The sequence below is a fragment of the Rousettus aegyptiacus genome, unplaced genomic scaffold (assembly GCF_014176215.1).
Source record: "Rousettus aegyptiacus isolate mRouAeg1 unplaced genomic scaffold, mRouAeg1.p scaffold_m13_p_2, whole genome shotgun sequence".
NCBI lineage: Eukaryota > Metazoa > Chordata > Mammalia > Chiroptera > Pteropodidae > Rousettus > Rousettus aegyptiacus.
This window is the reverse complement of record NW_023416295.1, coordinates 43,473,497-43,492,746: the sequence shown is the minus strand read 5'-3', so window position 1 is coordinate 43,492,746 and position 19,250 is coordinate 43,473,497. Positions and strand designations below refer to the sequence as shown.

At 31.3% G+C, this 19,250-nt stretch overlaps 1 protein-coding gene across 1 annotated transcript in view; it reads left to right on the top strand.

The window, feature by feature from the left end:
- AGPS (alkylglycerone phosphate synthase) overlaps window positions 1-19,250 on the top strand; it is a 108,105-nt gene that overhangs the window by 17,491 nt on the left and 71,364 nt on the right. Inside the window, exons 2-7 of the mRNA XM_016152598.2 lie at window positions 1,256-1,345; window positions 8,904-8,994; window positions 11,790-11,910; window positions 12,007-12,081; window positions 15,999-16,070; window positions 17,606-17,685. Coding sequence (XP_016008084.2) covers window positions 1,256-1,345; window positions 8,904-8,994; window positions 11,790-11,910; window positions 12,007-12,081; window positions 15,999-16,070; window positions 17,606-17,685 — 529 coding nt within the window. The remainder of the gene's footprint in view (window positions 1-1,255; window positions 1,346-8,903; window positions 8,995-11,789; window positions 11,911-12,006; window positions 12,082-15,998; window positions 16,071-17,605; window positions 17,686-19,250) is intronic.

Here is a 19,250-nt window from a genome sequence, read left to right as displayed (position 1 = left end):
GGCACCTCAGCCTACAGTTAAAAACTTGGAAGTTCTTTAGGATATTACCCAACTGAAAATTTAAGGCCAAAGATTCTTCAGTATGTAAATTTCTTCATTTTTTTAGTGTTGCAGATATTTCTTGCTTATTTTAATTCATTTTTCTCCTGAAGTGCTAAGAGTGAACATATGTAATCAGGTTTAGCTTTTTACTTTAAGGCTATTTGAGGATAATTTTTTAAAATTCTAAGCATAATTTTAAGGAAAATGATTCTTATTGTTAAGCTATATAAACATGCCAAATTCAACACCTATACTGAAATAATTTCCCAGTGCCTCATGGTAGTAATACCAAGGCAAAATAACTATTTGTTATTTTTGCATTTATTTTATGTTATACCAAACTGTTTCATAGAATACAGACTTCATGACAAATGTTTATATTCACTAACTAATAAAATGCATTTCACATGCAAAAACTTATGTACATATTATAGAACATTAAGTAAAAATGTTAATTAAAATGTACATATCCTTCTAATGTAAATTATGGAAGTATAATAAAAATAAAATATTAAGTAAACTACACGTCATAAAAGTATAAAAGAACATAATCATGAAAAAAGCAAAGTGGACGATAGTCTAATCTGTTTTTAGAAAGCGTAATCTTAAGAAAATGAGTATGTCAGTCATGAGGTTTTTCTCTGGAGATTTTTTCAAAAGATTTCTTCCAAAACCTTTCTCAACAGTGAGGTAGGAATGTGAAATTAGAAGAAGATATTGGGCAGTAGTTTCTAACAGGCTCACTTACAAATCTAATCTCTGGATTGATACTCAAGACATTTTTGAAGTTTGTTTTTATATAGGGACTATAATTTTTATTGATAGCAAACTGTAATTTTAGAGAGAGTGTTCCTAGTTTTTTATCTTTATTTTATATGTAGGTGGAGATTTCCATACCCAGTAACCTGTATTTGGTTCATTTGTATTGTGTTAGTGTTACACTTTTTGAAAAGTCTTTGATCTCGATGGAGAGTTATGATTGCAATAAAAAATTTGTCAATTGTCATTTTCTCTCTTGAAAATTATAGAGTAATTCTATACTTGTAAATATTAATACATAGACATTTTGGTGTGTATTCATTTTATTTAAACAAATATTAGTGGGATGCAATCTTTCTTTAAGTGATTGTGAAGGTTAATAGTAAATAATATACTGTTCAGTTTTGAGATGTTTAGCATAGATCTCATTTATATATTTTTTTCTTATTATTAGGCAAGAAGTTATGAAATGGAATGGATGGGGATATAATGATTCCAAGTTCTTCTTCAATAAGAAAGGTCAAATTGAATTGACTGGGAAAAGGTAACTGGTTTGTTTATTCTTTCTTTTCTTCCTTTTTTCTTTTTTTTTTGGTATGAAAAATTTTAAACGTAAATAATAAACATAGCATGTTCAATAATAGACATACATAAAAATAGAATAATATAATGACTTCTCTCAATTTAAAAGTGTTTTGCCATAATTGCTTCTTTTTTCTGTAGTATTTCAAATTCTGACATTTTTGTGACACTTCTAAATATTTACCCTAAATATTTACTTCTAAATATTTACTTCTAAATATGTATCCCTAAAAAAATGAAGACCTAATATAACCAATTATACAACACCATTATCATTCTCCTTAAAATAACAGAAATTTTATATCTGATTATTCAGTCCACATTCACATTTCCCCACTTGTCTCAAAAATGCGGTTTTTATAGATAGTTTGTTTGAATCAGGACCCAGAAGTTTATAGTCACCCCACCACTCAGCCCCCACTCCATTGACTTGTCGAAATTAACCTTGTTTTTTAGACTGAGAAATTACATTTGGGTGTAGGTTATTATTGCCGGTAAACAATTTTAGGGGAATATATATAATATTTTTAAAATTAGTTTTCTGAGATATATTAGGGAAGAAGTGAAAAGAAAGATCAGTCATTTGTGTGATACCTTTCACATTTCTGAAACATTTTTGTAATGTGTTGATAAGAATTCCGAAGAATATTTGTATTATTATTGTTTCAGATGCAGACAATTATAAAATATGTTCTTAGTTGATTTTAACCAACATTAACCTTGCCAAGGCTGGTGTTTTGGGTTTGTCTCTTAAATTTTGATATAATTTTTTAAAGGACATTGAGTATAAATATGTAACATTTGAATATTGACTCTAAAAGTAAATTAAAAAGTGAGGCTAGGTTAAAAAGTTGAATATCTTCTAGTATTGTACAACTCAGTGTATGTTGGGCATATATGCTTAGGCTAATATTGAAATATCAGCAAGAAAAATTTTATTTCTTTGTAGAAATTCTTCTTTGCAACATAATTGTTCTATTTTTCTAACTTAAAAAATAGAAAATGTACCTGAAACAAAACCTCAAGTAGTAATTAAGAACTAATTTTAATGAAGATGTGAAGATGTACATTTAACATTTTTTAATAGGAAAAATAAATATTCCTCTCCTTATTTGTGACTGGGCAACATGTTGGTGGAGGCTTAGTTGAGAAATTATAATTCAGGTAGAAGGAATTTCTGATTAAAATTACATTTACCAATGTTCTAAATGTCTAATACAGTAGGAACTTATCTATGTAGAGATTGGCTTTGCAAATCTTCTGGGGTGAAAAAGTGAATCTTCTGAACTTAGAAAACCAATTTCCTCTCCTCACAGACAGTCTTCAGTTTTCTCTTTGGACCTCAAAGGTATAGAATCTTCTTTTTGTGGGAGGGAGGGGTCAGATAGTCAACTTGTATTTCAGCACAGTGCCACTGAAAGCATGAGGGATCTATAGTCTTCTCTAGAGTACTGTAGGCTATGTACTGGTTTATGTTAGAAGTGTATGTGTGTGAAACGAATGATTAGTTATAGAAAATGGCACAAATAATTATACTTTAGTGGTTTCATGAGTGCAGAATCTGGTTCTGTTTTTGGGTGTTCTGGCACTTGATTCTTCAGTTTTCCCAGAGAGGACCAGGTCGTAGGGGTCAGACACATGTGCCACACACATAAGATACTTATTTTAAAAAATTTAGAACCCCAGTGTATTCATTTATGATTAGACTATTCTCTTTTCAGTATATAGAATACTTGTTAATGCCCTTCCTGATATTGACATGTAGAAAACAAAATTGGAAGAATGCCACTGCTGCCACTGTAACCAGAATGGATTCTTTAAAGGCCTAATTTCTTTGCATGGTTGACTCTTGAGTTCGAGTCCAGTAGGAAATGTGGGAAAAGAACAGGGTACATCTGACTGTCACAGCCTACAAGGGAGACCAGGAAAGTGGATGTCAGGCTTGTTCGATTTTGTGGAAGGCAGCCTTTGGTTCCCATTAAGACTCATCCAGAGGGTAATTCTCCAAACACAGGAATAGAATTTAGATGCTCTGTGATTAAATATGTACTACATAAACAATTTAATAACTGACAAAATATTAACTAAATAATATTCATTTCCCATTTTGGTGCTTCTAGAAGCACCATTACCTTGTCACAGGATAAACTGGATTGAATTGGATCTATATCTATTCTAGTTTCCTAGGCATAATGGTTGAATTAGTAGATGTCTCTGTTTTTTCATGAGAAAACATTTACAAACATTCTTTAAGATAGTAACAGTATTACTTATTGAGTGCCTACTGAATTATTTTAAAATAACCCTAAGATGGATAGTGGTATTTTCTTCAAAATAATTAGGAGATCGAGGATGAGAGAAGTTAAATAGCTGGCTTGAGGCCACCTGTTCAGTGGGAAATTGGGATTAAAAATCAAGTGTTTTTAAGATTCATTCTTGAGCTGTTTCTTTTATGCTGTGCTCATGAGGTACTTCTGCAGATCGCTATACTCACCCATTGTATTGATCTTACTCTCTTTCCAAATTCTGGGAGCATGTCTGCACTCTGTACAACAGCACAGTAGAGTTAGTCATATTGTAAAAAGTTATCCTATGACAAAATTTTTATTGTTCCAGTGGAAGGCAAAGGACAGAAGCCTAAGAAGGTGGTGGTATTCTTAAAAGAGAAAATGGAATTTATGACTAGAAGGGATAAGTACAAGAAAATATTAATTTGGCTGAATAATATTAATTCACCCTTTAATGTTAATGTTATAAGGACAATTTTTGAAATTCTTTGTAAAGACCTTTTATTCTGGCTTTGTAGTGGACTGAACACAGACCCTTTGCCCTCTATAAACATATAAAAAACATGGATAAAATACCAGAAGAAAGAACTATAATAGCCGGAAAGAAAGGGAAATCTTTAAATGCCAGAAACTAAGAATGACTCTCAATGAAAATTTATGGGGGTTCCCTTATTTCTGATCCAAAGAACATTGAAAAGGTAGGAAATTTTTATAAGGAAACTGTATATATTTTTGGGAAGGCAACTTTGACATTTCAAACCTAGCCATTAAATTAGCAGCAATTATTATAAGCTATTATAGATCTTAGAGGAAAATCAGAAGTTTAGTCTATCTTCTGAACAGATTTGTCATTTGTCAGTTTATAAATCCGTAGATCTATAATCTTGTCACTCTTATTCCCTCCAGATATAGATGAATTTAGTCCTAGTTTTAAGCAGCAGATGACAGTATTTCAAAGTTAATGCTATAGATTTCTATAAAGTAAAATTTTTGAAAAGCGTCATTATTTTGACTTTAAAGGTATCATACCGTAACCGATGCTTATAAAGCACAAGTTAGTGTTTAAATGGAAAGAAATTGTTTGGATTTGTTGCACTTTGTGTTTTCAGTGGTGTAATTTTTCATTCAGTTTTTATCTTCAGTTATAAAAAGGCTATCAAATTGCCTTTCATTTGTGGAACTCACCCTGAAGATAGATGGTTGCATATACTGATATTTTGCTACCTCTGTACACTGCCCCCAGAGTATCACTTTGTCTTTGGTCATCGTGAATCCTGATGTGTACTTCCTTCTTGGATATTTATGTCCACAGGTGATTTCCTTGGTCTTGAAAGCTTGTTCTGATTCTATATCTTTTACAGTAGTCTACCTTGGTTCTAAGGAAAAGTGGTAATTTGATCTCACCTTACATTTACAAAAAGATGATTTCTTAAAGTTCTCAAACTAATCTTAGGTCACCAAAAGATTCATTTAGTAGTTACCCTGATTCAACAATTGATATAGGCACTTGGATTTTCTCTTAACACATTTCTGATAAAAGTTTTATGTTTCCTGCCTACATGTTCACCCTAGAAATTAAATGTCTTTGAAGCTTTGACTAAACTAGGTTGTAAGTTTCTTAAGAACAGAATGTAGTTTTTTATACATCAATGAGAAAACAATAATAACCCAGTAGGAAAATGAGCAAAAGATTAACTAACATTGAAAACAGAAGATATCCAAATATACAATAGCTATATGAGTAGAAGCTCAATCACATAGGTAATTGGTGAAATTCAAATTGTTAAGAGATTACCAATAGAATGTCTCACATTAGAAAGAACTACAACATCAAATGTGGGGAGGATGCGGAGCAAGCAGAACTCTATACGTTGCTAGTGGTAAACATGTTGGAATACTGTCTACTAGCGTCTTCTAAAACTAAACATATGCATAGACTATGGCCTAGAAATTATGCCTATATACTCATCAGAAACATGCAATACATTCTTCAGAAAATAAGTTCAAAATTGTTCCTGCATGCACCAAAAATTGTAAACAACTCAACTGTCGACGGAATAGTGGCTAAAGAAATTGTGTACACACACAGTGGAATTAAGCCATGGAAATGAACGAACTGCAAGTACATGTAACAATATAGATGAACCTCATACACATTGAGCAAAAGAAAGCAGACACAAAAGAGTATATTTTGTAGGATTTTATTTATATAAAGTTCACAGTCAAAATTATCCTGTAATGTTAACAGGACAGTGGTTCCTTTGGTGTGAGGAAAGGAGGTAGTGCCTGGAAAGGGGCATTGTTGTTGTGTGTGGAGGGATATTTCTGGGGTGCAAGTAATATTCTGTTTCTGAGTCTAAAAATGGATAAATGGGAGGTTTCCTTTGTAAAAATTCATTCAGCTACAGACTTATTTATCTTTGGTATGTATGTTATATTTTAGTTGTAAAATATACATCAATGAGAAAACAATAATAACCCAGTAGGAAAATGAGCAAAAGATTAACTAACATTGAAAACAGAAGATATCCAAATATACAATAGCTATATGAGTAAAATAAGTAAAATATTTATAAGTAAATTTTATAAGTAAAATATTTATAAAATCAAAAATGAAACAGCTGTAATGTAGTATCATAGCTTTATTTGACTGTCCCATCATCATTTTTGGTGGTGAGTAGAGAATGTACAAGAACATTATAGTGAAAAGCAATTTCAGATATAGCTACTAAGATTTTATAAATATCACTCATAAAGATTTTAATTATCTCATTTAGAATGGTGGTAAGGGAAGAATCAGACTAGAGGCGGCATCATATAGTGGTTAAGAGAACAGACTGAAGCCTTATTTATTACCTGGTTAAGATCCTGGGTTTGTGACTCACTAGCTCTGTGACCTTAAGCAAGTTTCTTAACTTACTTAATTTCTTAAGTTATTTAACATCACTGTGCCTTAGCTTCCTCATTTATAAGAAGGAGGTAATAGTACCAACCTCATAACGTCATTATAAGTTAATATACCTAAAACACTTAGAACAGTGCCTGGCACATGGTAATGCAATATGTTTACTTAATGAAAAATTTAAAGTACCATTTGAAAACATTTAAATTTTGTTTTGATGCTTTCAAAGAGCTGTTATATTACTGCTATTACTAACATTTGATGATGATGTTTGCATATCAGCCTTCTTCACTACACTAATCTAGTGTAGGATACTTCTTTTATGTCTTATTGCTGTTTAATATTTTGCTACCTCTGAGAATTATTTACAAAACTGAAAAGTTGGATCACTAAGCACTTGAGTTTTCTGCATTAATCTTCTCATTATATAAAATTTGTATATGAAATAAGTTGATGTTTCATATAAACTATCTATAAGTAGAGATTGGGATGAAAGATGTAGGAGCAAATATAATTTTTTTATAGTATACCCACTGTAGTGTTCGTGTGTATGTTTTAAATGTATTGTACTACCTACTGTAAAATCTAAGAACCTTTCAAGTCTACAGGTTTATTTTCTATTCCTTGTTCTTATTATAGTTGTCACATTGTAAACGTCATAATACAATGTTATAATTTTTAAGTCATATGTATTTTAAAGAAATTAAGAAGTCATTTATATTTACCTGCATATTTACTCTTTCTGATATTATTTATTCCATCTTGAAGATTTGGTTACATTTAGTGTTATATCCCCCTTCAGCCTATAGAAATTCCTTTAGCATTTCTCGTAGTGTAGGTCTGCTAGCACTAAGTTCTAAGAATAGTTTTCATCTGAAAATGTCTTTATTCACTTACATTTTGAAGGATATTTTCACTGGATGTATATTTCTGGGCCAACATTTTTTTTCCCCATTCAGAACCTTAAAAATGTTCATTAGTTTCCTGAGTTCATCATTTCTGATGAGAAGTCAGTCATAATTTTTATTGCTAACACATTGTATGTAATGCATCATTTTTCTGTAGATTCTTTTAAGATTTCTTTTCCCTCTCTCTTTCTCTAATTGTAATTTGACTATGTTGTGCCTAGTGTGAGTTTCTTTGCATTTATCTTCTTTGAGTTCTCTGGCCTTCTTGAATTTGTAAATTTTTTGTCTTTCATCAAATTTGGAACTTTCAGCTATTATTTCCTCAAATTCTTTTTAAATTCCTGAGTTTTTTCCTCTTCTTCTTGGGACTCCATTTATATGTATGGTATTTTGTTATTGTTCCATAGGTCCGTGAAGCTTTAATTTTTTTAACCTTTTTCTGTATTATTCAGATTATAGATGTTTTATTGCTCTGTTAATACTGACACATCTCCAATCTTCTCTTAAGTTCTTTCAATTAATTTTTATTTCAGAGTTTTATTATAGAATTTCTGTTTTGTTTTTATAGTTTTTATTTCTCTGCTGAGATTTCTTTTTAGTTACTCACTGGGAATATATTTTCCCTTTTCTCCTTTAGCATAGTTATGGTTGCTTTAAAATCCTTATGAGTTATTTGCAGTATCTTAGGGTAAGTTCCTATTAATTACCCTTTCTCTTTATTATAGATCACACTTTATTGTTTGTTCATGTCTAGTAATTTTGGAGTATATCGTGGACATTGTTAATGATGTGTTACAGAGACTCAATTCTGAAAATTCTGAAAAGGCTTTTTTTTTTTTTTTTCCATCAAGCAATTAATTTGACTGATTTCAGACTCCCTATTTCCTTCTTTGGTGGCGAGCACCTGAGTTATCTGTTCAGTTCTTTTTGCTTAGTGTCTGCTCCATTGACGGGTAATTCAAGGTCGGCCAGACATTTGGACATGTTTATACATAGGTCCCTCTCTGACTCTCTCCTTTTCCGTGATTTCCTTGTACTCTTTCCAGGTGCTGTGCTTGCTGCAAACACTGTCATGTGGTTCTTCAAGCCAAGAAGACTGTAGGTTTTCCACAGTTTTGTTTCTTTTTGTGGTACCGGCTGGGGCTTTCCTTCAGGCTAAAAACCTGTTTTAAAAAACAACACTAGAAACTCATGTAGTGCTGTTTCCTTCTTCCAAGTGTAGCACACTTCCTTTTTGCCTGCTTTTGTTCTGTCTGTACTGCCCTCAGATAATTGGGATTTGTTTGTTTTGTTTTTGTCCAGAGTTTATAGTTGTATGTTAGAAGGTTGGTTTGATAGGAACATTACTAGAAGCAGAATCTTTAAGATTTAAATTTAAATGAAAATACATTACTCTAATGTTTTACCTTCTTTGTACCTTAGGTACCCTCTTAGTGGCATGATTTTACCATCTTTTAAAGAATGGGTCCAAAATACTCTTGGAGTAAGTCTGGAGCATAAAACTACCTCTAAAGTAAGTAAAAAGAATGATTATAACATGCTTACCTGTGTCTGTATATATGTGTTTAATCCCAAATTAGATTTATCTTTATGATTTATCATGTTTATTTTTTGTTAAGTTTAGTGTTTATATTGGTCTTATTAGGGTATAGTTTCATTTTTCTGAAAGTGGGATTAGAAAACTTTAAACTGTATACATATTAAATTAATGAAATTGTTAGTATTTTTATATTATTATGATTTTATTTATTTTTATGACATGGTATTCTGCCTATTCCTCTAACTGGAAATAAGTTCCATAAGCTCCACAGGAGCTATGGCTAAAACTGTATTTTCCACTGTATCTAATATGTTTTTAAGGACTGTAGGTATTCAGCGAGTACTTGTTTGGTTTATTTATAAATCCCCAGTTACATTTTATTCTAATAATTAAATTAGGCTAAGCAGCTAATTCTTACCTCCCCAAACCAAATTCTTTTAATTTTTTAAAAATAATCTTTTTTTTTCATCTCAATTCTTTCTTGACTATTTATAATTACTTTTTTTTTTTTGACATGGATGAAGTCTATGTACCATATTCAGAAATTTCACTAGTTTTACATGCACTTCTTTTTTCTGTTTTTGAGCCCTTTTCAATTTTCAATAACATAATAGTAATCCGTATGTTTTGTTGGAGTTCTTTTGGTTATTTCTTTTCACTATAGGGTAGATTCTATGAAGTCAAGATTTTTTTCCTGTTTAATTCATTGCTATCTCCCTAGGGCCTAGAAAATGCTTAGCTTTTACTATACACTAAGTAAACATTTATCAAATAAATATATAATAATCTTACAGGAGATTGGTTTCAGGACACCGTATGGACACCAAAATCCGTGGATGCTCAAGTCTCATATAAAATGGTGTAATTTTTGCCTGTAGCCTATCTTTGCATATGAGCTACAGCCAGGTATACCTACATCACGTCATTTGTGTGGATTCAGTGTAGTGTTTAGCATGTGACAGATTCAAGTTTGGTATTTTGGAACTCTCTGGGACTTGTAAAAAATATATTTTTTAGTTCACCATTGTTTGAATCCGCAGATGCAAAGCCCACAGACACAGAGGGCTGACTGTAATTGAATATTGAAAACAGATTTTAATAAGATACTAAAAGGTTATATAATTTTTTTTTTACATATTTAGTATTTTCTTTTTTCCAAATACTATATCATGGTTATTCTTTTTTTTTATGGCAGATTTGATTTGGGCAGCCATTTATAGATCTCTTCTTGTATGTTAGGTGATGTTAGGTGCTTTTCACAAAAATTACCACATTTTACCTTCTTTCCTTATGACAGCTATGCAAGTTTGGTGGTGATAATTTCATTTAACAGATGCAGCATCCAAAGGTCATAGAAGTTGAGTGACTTCCCCAATGTCATATAGCTTTAAAGTTGAAGATTTATTTTTCAAGTCACCTGTCAGTTGAAATTATGTAATAAGTTTATAATTTTGTTGTGAGTTTTAAAGTATACTCATATTGTGAGGCTTTTTGCTATTCATTTAAAAATTATAATTGAACCGTGGAAGACATACAAATGGCCAACAAATATATGAAAAGATGTTCAACATCACTAGCTATTAGGGAAATGCAAATCAAAACCACAATGAGATACCATCTCACACCTGTTAGAATAGCTATAATCAACAGGACAAGTAATAACAAATGTTGGAGAGGATGAGGAGAAAAAGGAACCCTCATACACTGCTGGTGGGACTGCAAATTGGTACAGCCACTATGGAAAACAGTATGGAGGTTCCTCAAAAAACTAGTTATTGATTTACCATATGATCCAGCAATCCCTCTACTGGGTATTTACCCCCAAAGACTTGAAAACTCGTATCTGAAAAGATATTTGCACATCGATGTTCATAGCAGCATTATTCACAGTGGCCAGGACATGGAAGCAACCAAAGTGTCCTACAATAGATGATTGGCTGAAGAAGCTATGGTACATATATACAATGGAATATTACTCAACCATAAGAAGAAATGAAATACTGTCATTTGTGACATCGTGGATAAACCTCGAGATAATCATGCTAAGCGAAATAAGTCAGACAGAAAAAGTTGAAAATCGCATGGTATCACTTATATGTGGGATATAAACCCAAAAGCAACAAGTGAACAGGACAGACAAACAGAGGCTCATGGACATGGACTATAGACTAGTGGATACCAGAGGGTAGAGGGTGGGGGAAGGAGGAGGTAGACAGAGTAAAGGGGCTCAAATATGTGGTGACAGAAAGAAATCTAACTATGGGAGGTGAACACACAGTGTAAATATATATATGTCTTACTGTTAAAGTGTGCAGCTGAAACTTACTAGATTTCATTAACCAATGTCACCATAAAAATTAATTTAAAAAATGAAAATAATTGAAGTATAGGAAGTGATAAATTTTATCTACAGGTGAAATGAAGATAATACAAAAGTCAAGTAGGTTTCCTCCAGTCTCCTTAATCTGAAAATGAAGATTTGAGACTTTGCTATCTTGACTGCAATCTTTAGAACTAAGAAAAAGTTGGGCCTTAGGAGCAAAAGAGGAAACAAAAGGCTTCTATAACTTATGTTACAGAATGTGATTAACCAGACCATTTGTAATTTGCTACTATCAAAAAATTGGTTTCCATATGTATTATTTGGCATTTTCCTATGTTTCTGTCTTAGTTTGGATATAAAAACATTTTACAGTCACTCTCCATAACAGAGGTATTCAAAATTTATCTTTTAGAAATAAGTCAAAGAACCCAATTTTATTTTCTAGGCATCCTTAAATCCTAGTGATACACCTCCTTCTATTGTAAATGAAGATTTTCTTCATGAGCTTAAAGAAACTAATATTTCATATTCACAAGAAGCAGATGATCGAGTATTTAGAGCTCATGGTAAGCAATTTTATCTAAGTGCTATTTATTTTTAATTTTTAAGTTTTCTGTAATTTAAGATGTTTTGCATTTTTTTTTTTTTAAACAACAAAATAGGTCACTGTCTTCATGAGATATTTTTGCTCAGGGAAGGGATATTTCAGCGAATTCCTGATATAGTTTTATGGCCAAGTAAGTTCTTTTTTTCTTTGTATCCTTAAATTATTGTTGTTAAATTAAGTAAATTTAGCGTTGGAAATATGTAATTTTTAACATATGAGTTGTAAAAAATATAGGTAGCTGTATTTTTAAAGTTTGCTACAGGTCATATAATTCTTTCTTTATCTGATTGTCCTAAACTGTTGGTTTTAAAGATTGATTTTGTTGTTGTTAATTAAGTCTTTATTTTAAATAAACAAACAAATATCAGGAGGTCAGTAGAAATAAATATATTGAGAGGCCGGTAGAAAAATGTATCTGGTTAATTTGAAAGCTTAATGAAATTATCAATTACAATATATTCAGATCATTAATTAAAATAAACTTAATTAAAATAATTGATTACTGCAAACTAATAATAGTGATTTGTTGATCTTAGCTTACGGGCTAAAAAAACATGGTGTTCAGATGGCAAAACAAGTTGTTTATTATGCATTTCTTCTTTGTTATAAATTACTAAATTTTGAGAATTTTATATAGGGATTTGGCTTGAAATACGGGATGGGTGATCTGTCTGCTATTTTACTCTGCTGATGCACTATATATATCTCTAGTCTTTATACCCATTTCTTCTATCAGAAAATTTAAAGCAGAACAGGTATAATGTTCCTTACTCTTCATAATTACCTTTTTAAAAAGTGCCATTGGTTTTCTGACATTTTCCTCTTCTGACTCTATAAAACTGCCTATTTTTTAGCAGTTCATAAAATTGGCTCATTCATGGACTCTCAGTTCTTAGATGAAATCCTTCAGCTTCGTAGGTAGTATCTGAGTATCATACCTCAATATGGGGATAGGAGAGAGGTGACATAAGTAGGAGGAAAATCCAAGAGCATATGTAGCTGAGATGAAATTACTTTCCTTATACTTGTGATGTATGTTTTTTCTGTGTACTTGGAATAGTGTGAAATGGCTTTTGTCTCTCTTAGTTTAGTATAAAAATTTAGCAGTTCCTGAAAAAGAGAAAAGACATACTCAAATAGAAGAAATGCTTTTGTTTTGCCTGCCTATTTTTTAGTAGTTTTAGGCTACTTTAAACCAAGATTTGAGGAAGGTTCATGCCATATTTTACTGGATAAAATGAAAGCAAAATTAATCAATCTTCATTTCCTGTAGGCCACCTAATACACTATTATTTGATATATCTTGAGTAGAACTTTCTACTGCTTTTGGGTATTTTCTTTGCGTGTCTGAATATTAAAATGCTAAGAGAATTACTATAATGGGAATATATGTCTTGCTTTAAATAGTCCAAATATTTTTTAAAATTCAGATTTTGGAAACATATGGAGTTGTTGCACAATCTTCTTTATATTTTAAAATCCTTCTCTCACAACTTTGACCTTTCCATTTTTTTTTTTTCCCATTCCAGTATCTAATTTAGGCCCTTATTATTAGCTCTATCTGCAATTTTGCAGTAGCTTTAAAGGTTCTCATGACCCAAGTTTCTTGTCTCTCCAAGCCTCCCATACACTATTGACATTAATTTTTCTAAAGTATTCCCTTTGCCGTCTTATTCATACCTATATGAACAGTGTATTGGTTCCTAAATCAAGTTTATAATTTTAATTCTGTTGACTCTTCCAGTATAAGGACTTCTTGGAAAGAGTTTGTCTCCCAACAGGTTATCAATTCACTAAGGCCTTTATTTAACCTTAATATAAATTTTTTATTGTTGATAGAGTTCAAGTATTTTTTTTTTTTTTTTGGCATGAGGGCAAGTTTTGACACAATGTGGCACTTTGAGAGACAACATGGCATTCCATAGACCAAAGGTGGCTGTCTCATCTTGCAGTTTGAATAGATATATACCATATATATTATACACACATGCACACACATGCGCTAATGCACACACACACATACACATTTCTAGGAAATCTATCATTATGGATGTCTTTAAGTCCGGCTGTAATAAATCTGATTTCTACATGTTGCTTTAATAGGATGTCTAAGGCTTATCTAAGAATAAGAACTTGTAGTTTATGTAACTTCTCTGATTTAGAATACTCTTTAAAGCAAGATTCGTCACCAGATAGCTCTACCTTTCATTTAGTTTGTATAAGTAGTTACTGACTCATTTAATATATGTTATCTGCAGTAAGAATGCTTGTAAAAATAGTTTCCTTTTACAATAACATTAAAATTACATCAGGTATTCATTTAGTATTTATGTATTATTTGCAGTGATTTAAATGCCAGAACTTTAAGTCTGTGAAAATATGTGCTAGATACTATTCTAGGTATTGCAGATAAGCAGTGAACAAAACAAAAAATCCCTGTTCTCAGTTGCCATACAATTTAATTGGGAGAAGCAGGGAGACAAAACAATTAACAAAAGTATATAACGTATTGAGTGGTGAGAAGTGCTATAAAGAAAAATAAGACAAAAGACAGCAAAATAGGGTAGGTAGTGGGATTGCGGGAGTGCTGTTGCAGATAACATGGTCAGGGATAGCTTCTGATTATGTGACAGTCCTGGAAATAGGTTTGCCTTGTTAAAGGTTTTTAACAGACATCTTCAGGTATCTTATTTATTATTAAGGAAACTACTGGTATTTAATATAAATTTTACCACAGAGAATAAGCTTTATAAGCTTAATCTAAAAGCTTAAAAGTGGATTTTCCTTAAATTGGAATGATACAAATGACATATTCTTAGCTTTAAGCAAACCTGAGAAATGATAATTACAACTTTCATAGAACAGTATTTTTATATTCATAAACGGATATTCTTTCATATGTTTTTCTTTGCATCTTTATTTCCTTTTCAGGCCCTTAGTAAATAATACTCAATTTTTCAATGGTTTCCTTATCTCATGTCTCTTTCTTCTTCATGCTATTGCGTGTTGCATAAGAAGATTGATCTTTCTAAAATACTCTCTTTGCTATGTTGTTCACCTCCTTAATGCCCTATCGCTAGTCAGATTGAGTCTTAGCACCTCTTGTTTGGTATGTAAAGTCTTACTCAGTCAAGTTTTTGTTACTTATATAACTTTTACACTAAAAAGGTAGCCTTCAGTTATGTACAATAGTAAGGAATTCATATATAGTATGTCATAATATTTTAAAAATTAGTTTAAAAAACAATAAAGAATCATCAGTGGATACAAAAATCAGTGAAAGTATAATGAAAGACATGATATCTCCCCACAAGATACTCATTAATTATAGTAATTTTAGAGTGGAGAAACCTAGTAGGTATTATATAACCACATGATGGAAGGTATTATCAGAAATGAGACTTTTCTACATCATGCGCTTCCAGATGTAATACACTGAGAAAGGTACATCACTTCTGTGAAATTGCTGCCCAAATGTGTAACCTGAATTTAATCATGAGGAAGCATCATATAAACTCAAATCAATGGACATTCAATGAAATACCACCGTTCTTAAAAAGTGTCAAGGTCATGAAATTCAAAGATAGACAAAGGAACTGTCTCAGATTAAAGAAGGCTAAAGAGACATGACAAGTAAATGTAGTGTGTGATCCTGGTCCAGAAAAGTGTACATTAGTGGAACAGTTGGCAAAATTTGAATAAGGTCTATAGGTTAGTTAATAGTATTATACCAGTGTTAATTGCTTGGTTGTGATAATTGAACCATAGTTATGTAAGATGTTAGTATTTGTGGCTGCTGGGTGATGGAAATTTTTTGCACCATTTTTGCAACTATTTTGTAAGTATGAAATTATTTCAAAATGCAAAGTTACAAAGATAAATACTAAACAGTTGTTTTAATATAGGTATTTCATGTGTTTATGAATGAATAATTGAAGGTAAAGTTTAGACGCTAAAGAACTTTATAGACATATTTTTCAAGGTTACCCAGATTTTATTCATGCTCCTGTGATTAATTTATTTTCCTTTTTTTTTTTTTTTCAACAGCATGTCATGATGATGTAGTTAAAATTGTGAATCTAGCATGCAAATATAACCTTTGTATCATACCAATTGGTGGTAGGTATTGTGCCTTTTGAATTTTAATAATATAAATTTGTTTTCTATTTAAAATATTTGTATTTTAAATATTTGTGCCATCCCACTGAAAACAAATATTCTATAATTATGATATGATTATTCTGAAAAGTTGATTTATACTGCTCCTTTCTGTTCGGAGTAGATCTAGCTAAACTGTTTGAGATGTGATATACCCTTAATACATGGCTTCTTTTCTATATGGATCCTCACTGAAGCCATGCTTTAATGCCTAAATAGGAATATGTTCTTATTCCAATAATTACTTTTTAACCATTATTCTTGTGGAGAGAATATTTTTCAAAGGCTAAATATACCCCACATAAACCTTCGAGGAATGCAATACAGTGTAAACGATCTGATGATCAAATCAACAGAATTTTTTAATACTGAAAACTAACATTATTTTGCATTTTAAGACAAATTTGATCTTCCTTGATCTTTTATTAACCACATTGTTTTAACAACTTATATAAGCCAAAGGAAATTGTGTTCACTGACTGAACTGGCAACGATGAAATAGAAATGGGACCCCAGCAAATCAGAAGCTCCAGATTCCTTCTTCAGCTGACACTTTCTGTTAAATTCATACAAAAAAGACACTACAGTGCAACTATTAATGAAATATTTTCCTGATTTCAAATGACTGTGACAAATTGTGATTACTAAGCACAGGCATGTTCTTAACTAACAATTCATGATCTCACCTTATAAAATTAAGCTGAACCTCATAGATCAGCACCCCCTATAATTCCTAACCTTGTATCAAGGTGACTTCCACATGTTTTCTGTTCAAAACTTATGGAAGTACCAATCAGGAATTTATTCTGACATACGATGATAATACAGGTATGGTTAAGACTAAGAACACTGTATTCTGTATTGGTTTCAAGAAATCATTTTTCCTTTGACAACAAATGTTAATGGAAAACAGGAAAACATTGTTTAAATACATCTATGTATTATTTATTTTACATTAATATCACTTTCAGTGAAGAACATACAAATTTGTTTTTGAATATCATATAATCTGGACAGTTTTAACTTGTTTATGTTCTAATTGATTAAAGCCTTTTTGTTTAAGAATATAAGATACTATTTTAAGTGATCAATGAAACTCATAATTATGGTAGAAGGGACATAACAGTGTCTCTAGTTTTTATAGGATGGGTGTTTTTCTCTTAAGCTATCTTTCTACAGTAATCATTAGCTTAGAACTTTTCTAATCATGTTTTTGGAGTTTCACAAATTGCTAGGGGCTTCACTTGAGTGAAGGGGATGGAGTCATCTCCCATTGCTTTCAGCTCCATAATAGCTCTTCATTTTGGCATGCAGCATGAAATAAAGGTGAGTTTGCTTTTAGTGTGTTAGCATTTACAAATTACATTTTGCAAAGTAGAAATAGGTATTACTTTCCTAGCAGGCCTATCTGTATACTTTGTATTAGGGTTTTGCCCTAGATATGTAGCTAAAAATAAAATATTTGAACATAAAGTTGTTGTTCCCTATTTTGGCAGGAGGAACAAGTGTCTCATATGGGCTGATGTGTCCTGCAGATGAGACAAGAACGATTATTTCTTTGGACACTTCACAAATGGTATATGATCATTTAAGATATATTTGAAGATAGCTTTTGGTTTAAAAATGTCTTTATGGTTATGTCTTGTTGTCATGGAAAAAGAGTGTGTTGTCCATTTTGTTTTTAATTAATTTTATCATATTTTATCCTTGTCTTCAGTTTCCAAAAGCTAAGCTCACTCTTACTATAAGGCACATATCTTGATGGATTCTACCAAATTGACATTTGAAATTGATGATTTAAGAAGCATGGATTGGAATATTGGTATAATACATGACCCGATTTGTATTGTTAAAAAAGAAAACAAATAATATTCGTTAAGGTTAATATGAATCACTAAAACTTACTTGTCTCTCAGATTTTTACCAGTGCTGTTGCATTTTCACTTGTGGAAGAATAGAGGGGTTAGTTTTAATGATAGGATTATTTTTTGAAATTTTGGCTCATTGTGGTCTGAGAGTTATACACTGTAGCATGCTAAAGTTTTAATTTGAGTATGGACTTAACCTTCATATAGTCAACAGTATTCTTGGTTACATAGTCCTCCATTACAATAAAAAAGAATTTTTTGGTAACTTTGAAATTCTTTCAGACACCAAAGTAGAGAGAATAATATACCCATTTTCTAGATTAAATAATTCTTAATATTTTGCCATATTGGTTCTTTCTTTTTTCTCTACTATTTTTAAAGCAAATCTTGATATGCTACTTTAAACCTAAATGTTTCTGTGTATCTCTTTTTCAAAGGACATTTTCTTACTGTATTATTATCACTCCTGGCAAAGTTAAAAGTAAATCCTTATATCATTTACTATCCAATCCACATTCATATTATTTAGCCATCTCAAAATTATCTTTATTTTATAGTTCATTTGTTTAAATGGAGATTCAGGCAAGGCCCATGTTAGCTTTCAGTTGTTCCCCTAAGTTTCATTTTATCTGAAGCCCTATTCTCCCTTTTGAATTCTACTGACTTGGAGAAACTAGGCTATTTGTAGTGTAGAACATGTCATATTTGAATTTTTCTGTTGTTTCTTCTTGGTACCATTTAACTCTTCTTCAAGGCTCTGTATGTGTCTAAACCTGAAGTTAGATATAAAATCTAGTTAGATTCAGTCATAGCTTTTAGTAGTATTCTAAGCAAGAGTATCTCATAAATGATATGTTTTTCTATGTCACATCACATCAGGAGGTACATAATAGCTTGGTTGTCCACTTTTAGTGTTGCTAAAATTGATAAGCAAGTTTAGGCAATAACAGCCTGATTATTCAACTATAAAATTACCCATCAACTTTTGTCCTTATCCCAGATTTTAAGAAAAGGCAGTTTTCTTTGATGATAGCTTAAAAGTAGGCTATTTTGGAATAGGATTTGGAATGTTTTTGAAATTCTGGGTCTTTACCTTACTATATACAGATTTACCTCTGAATCTGTGACTGAATGTGTAAAATAGAGACAATAATACTGCAAAGGTTATTGTGAAGATTAAATGGGGTAATATAAGTAAAAGTCTTTACATGGAGTAGATGCTTAAAATTCTGTGGCAGAATTTTAAATGCCAGGTTTTTAACCATTTATTTTG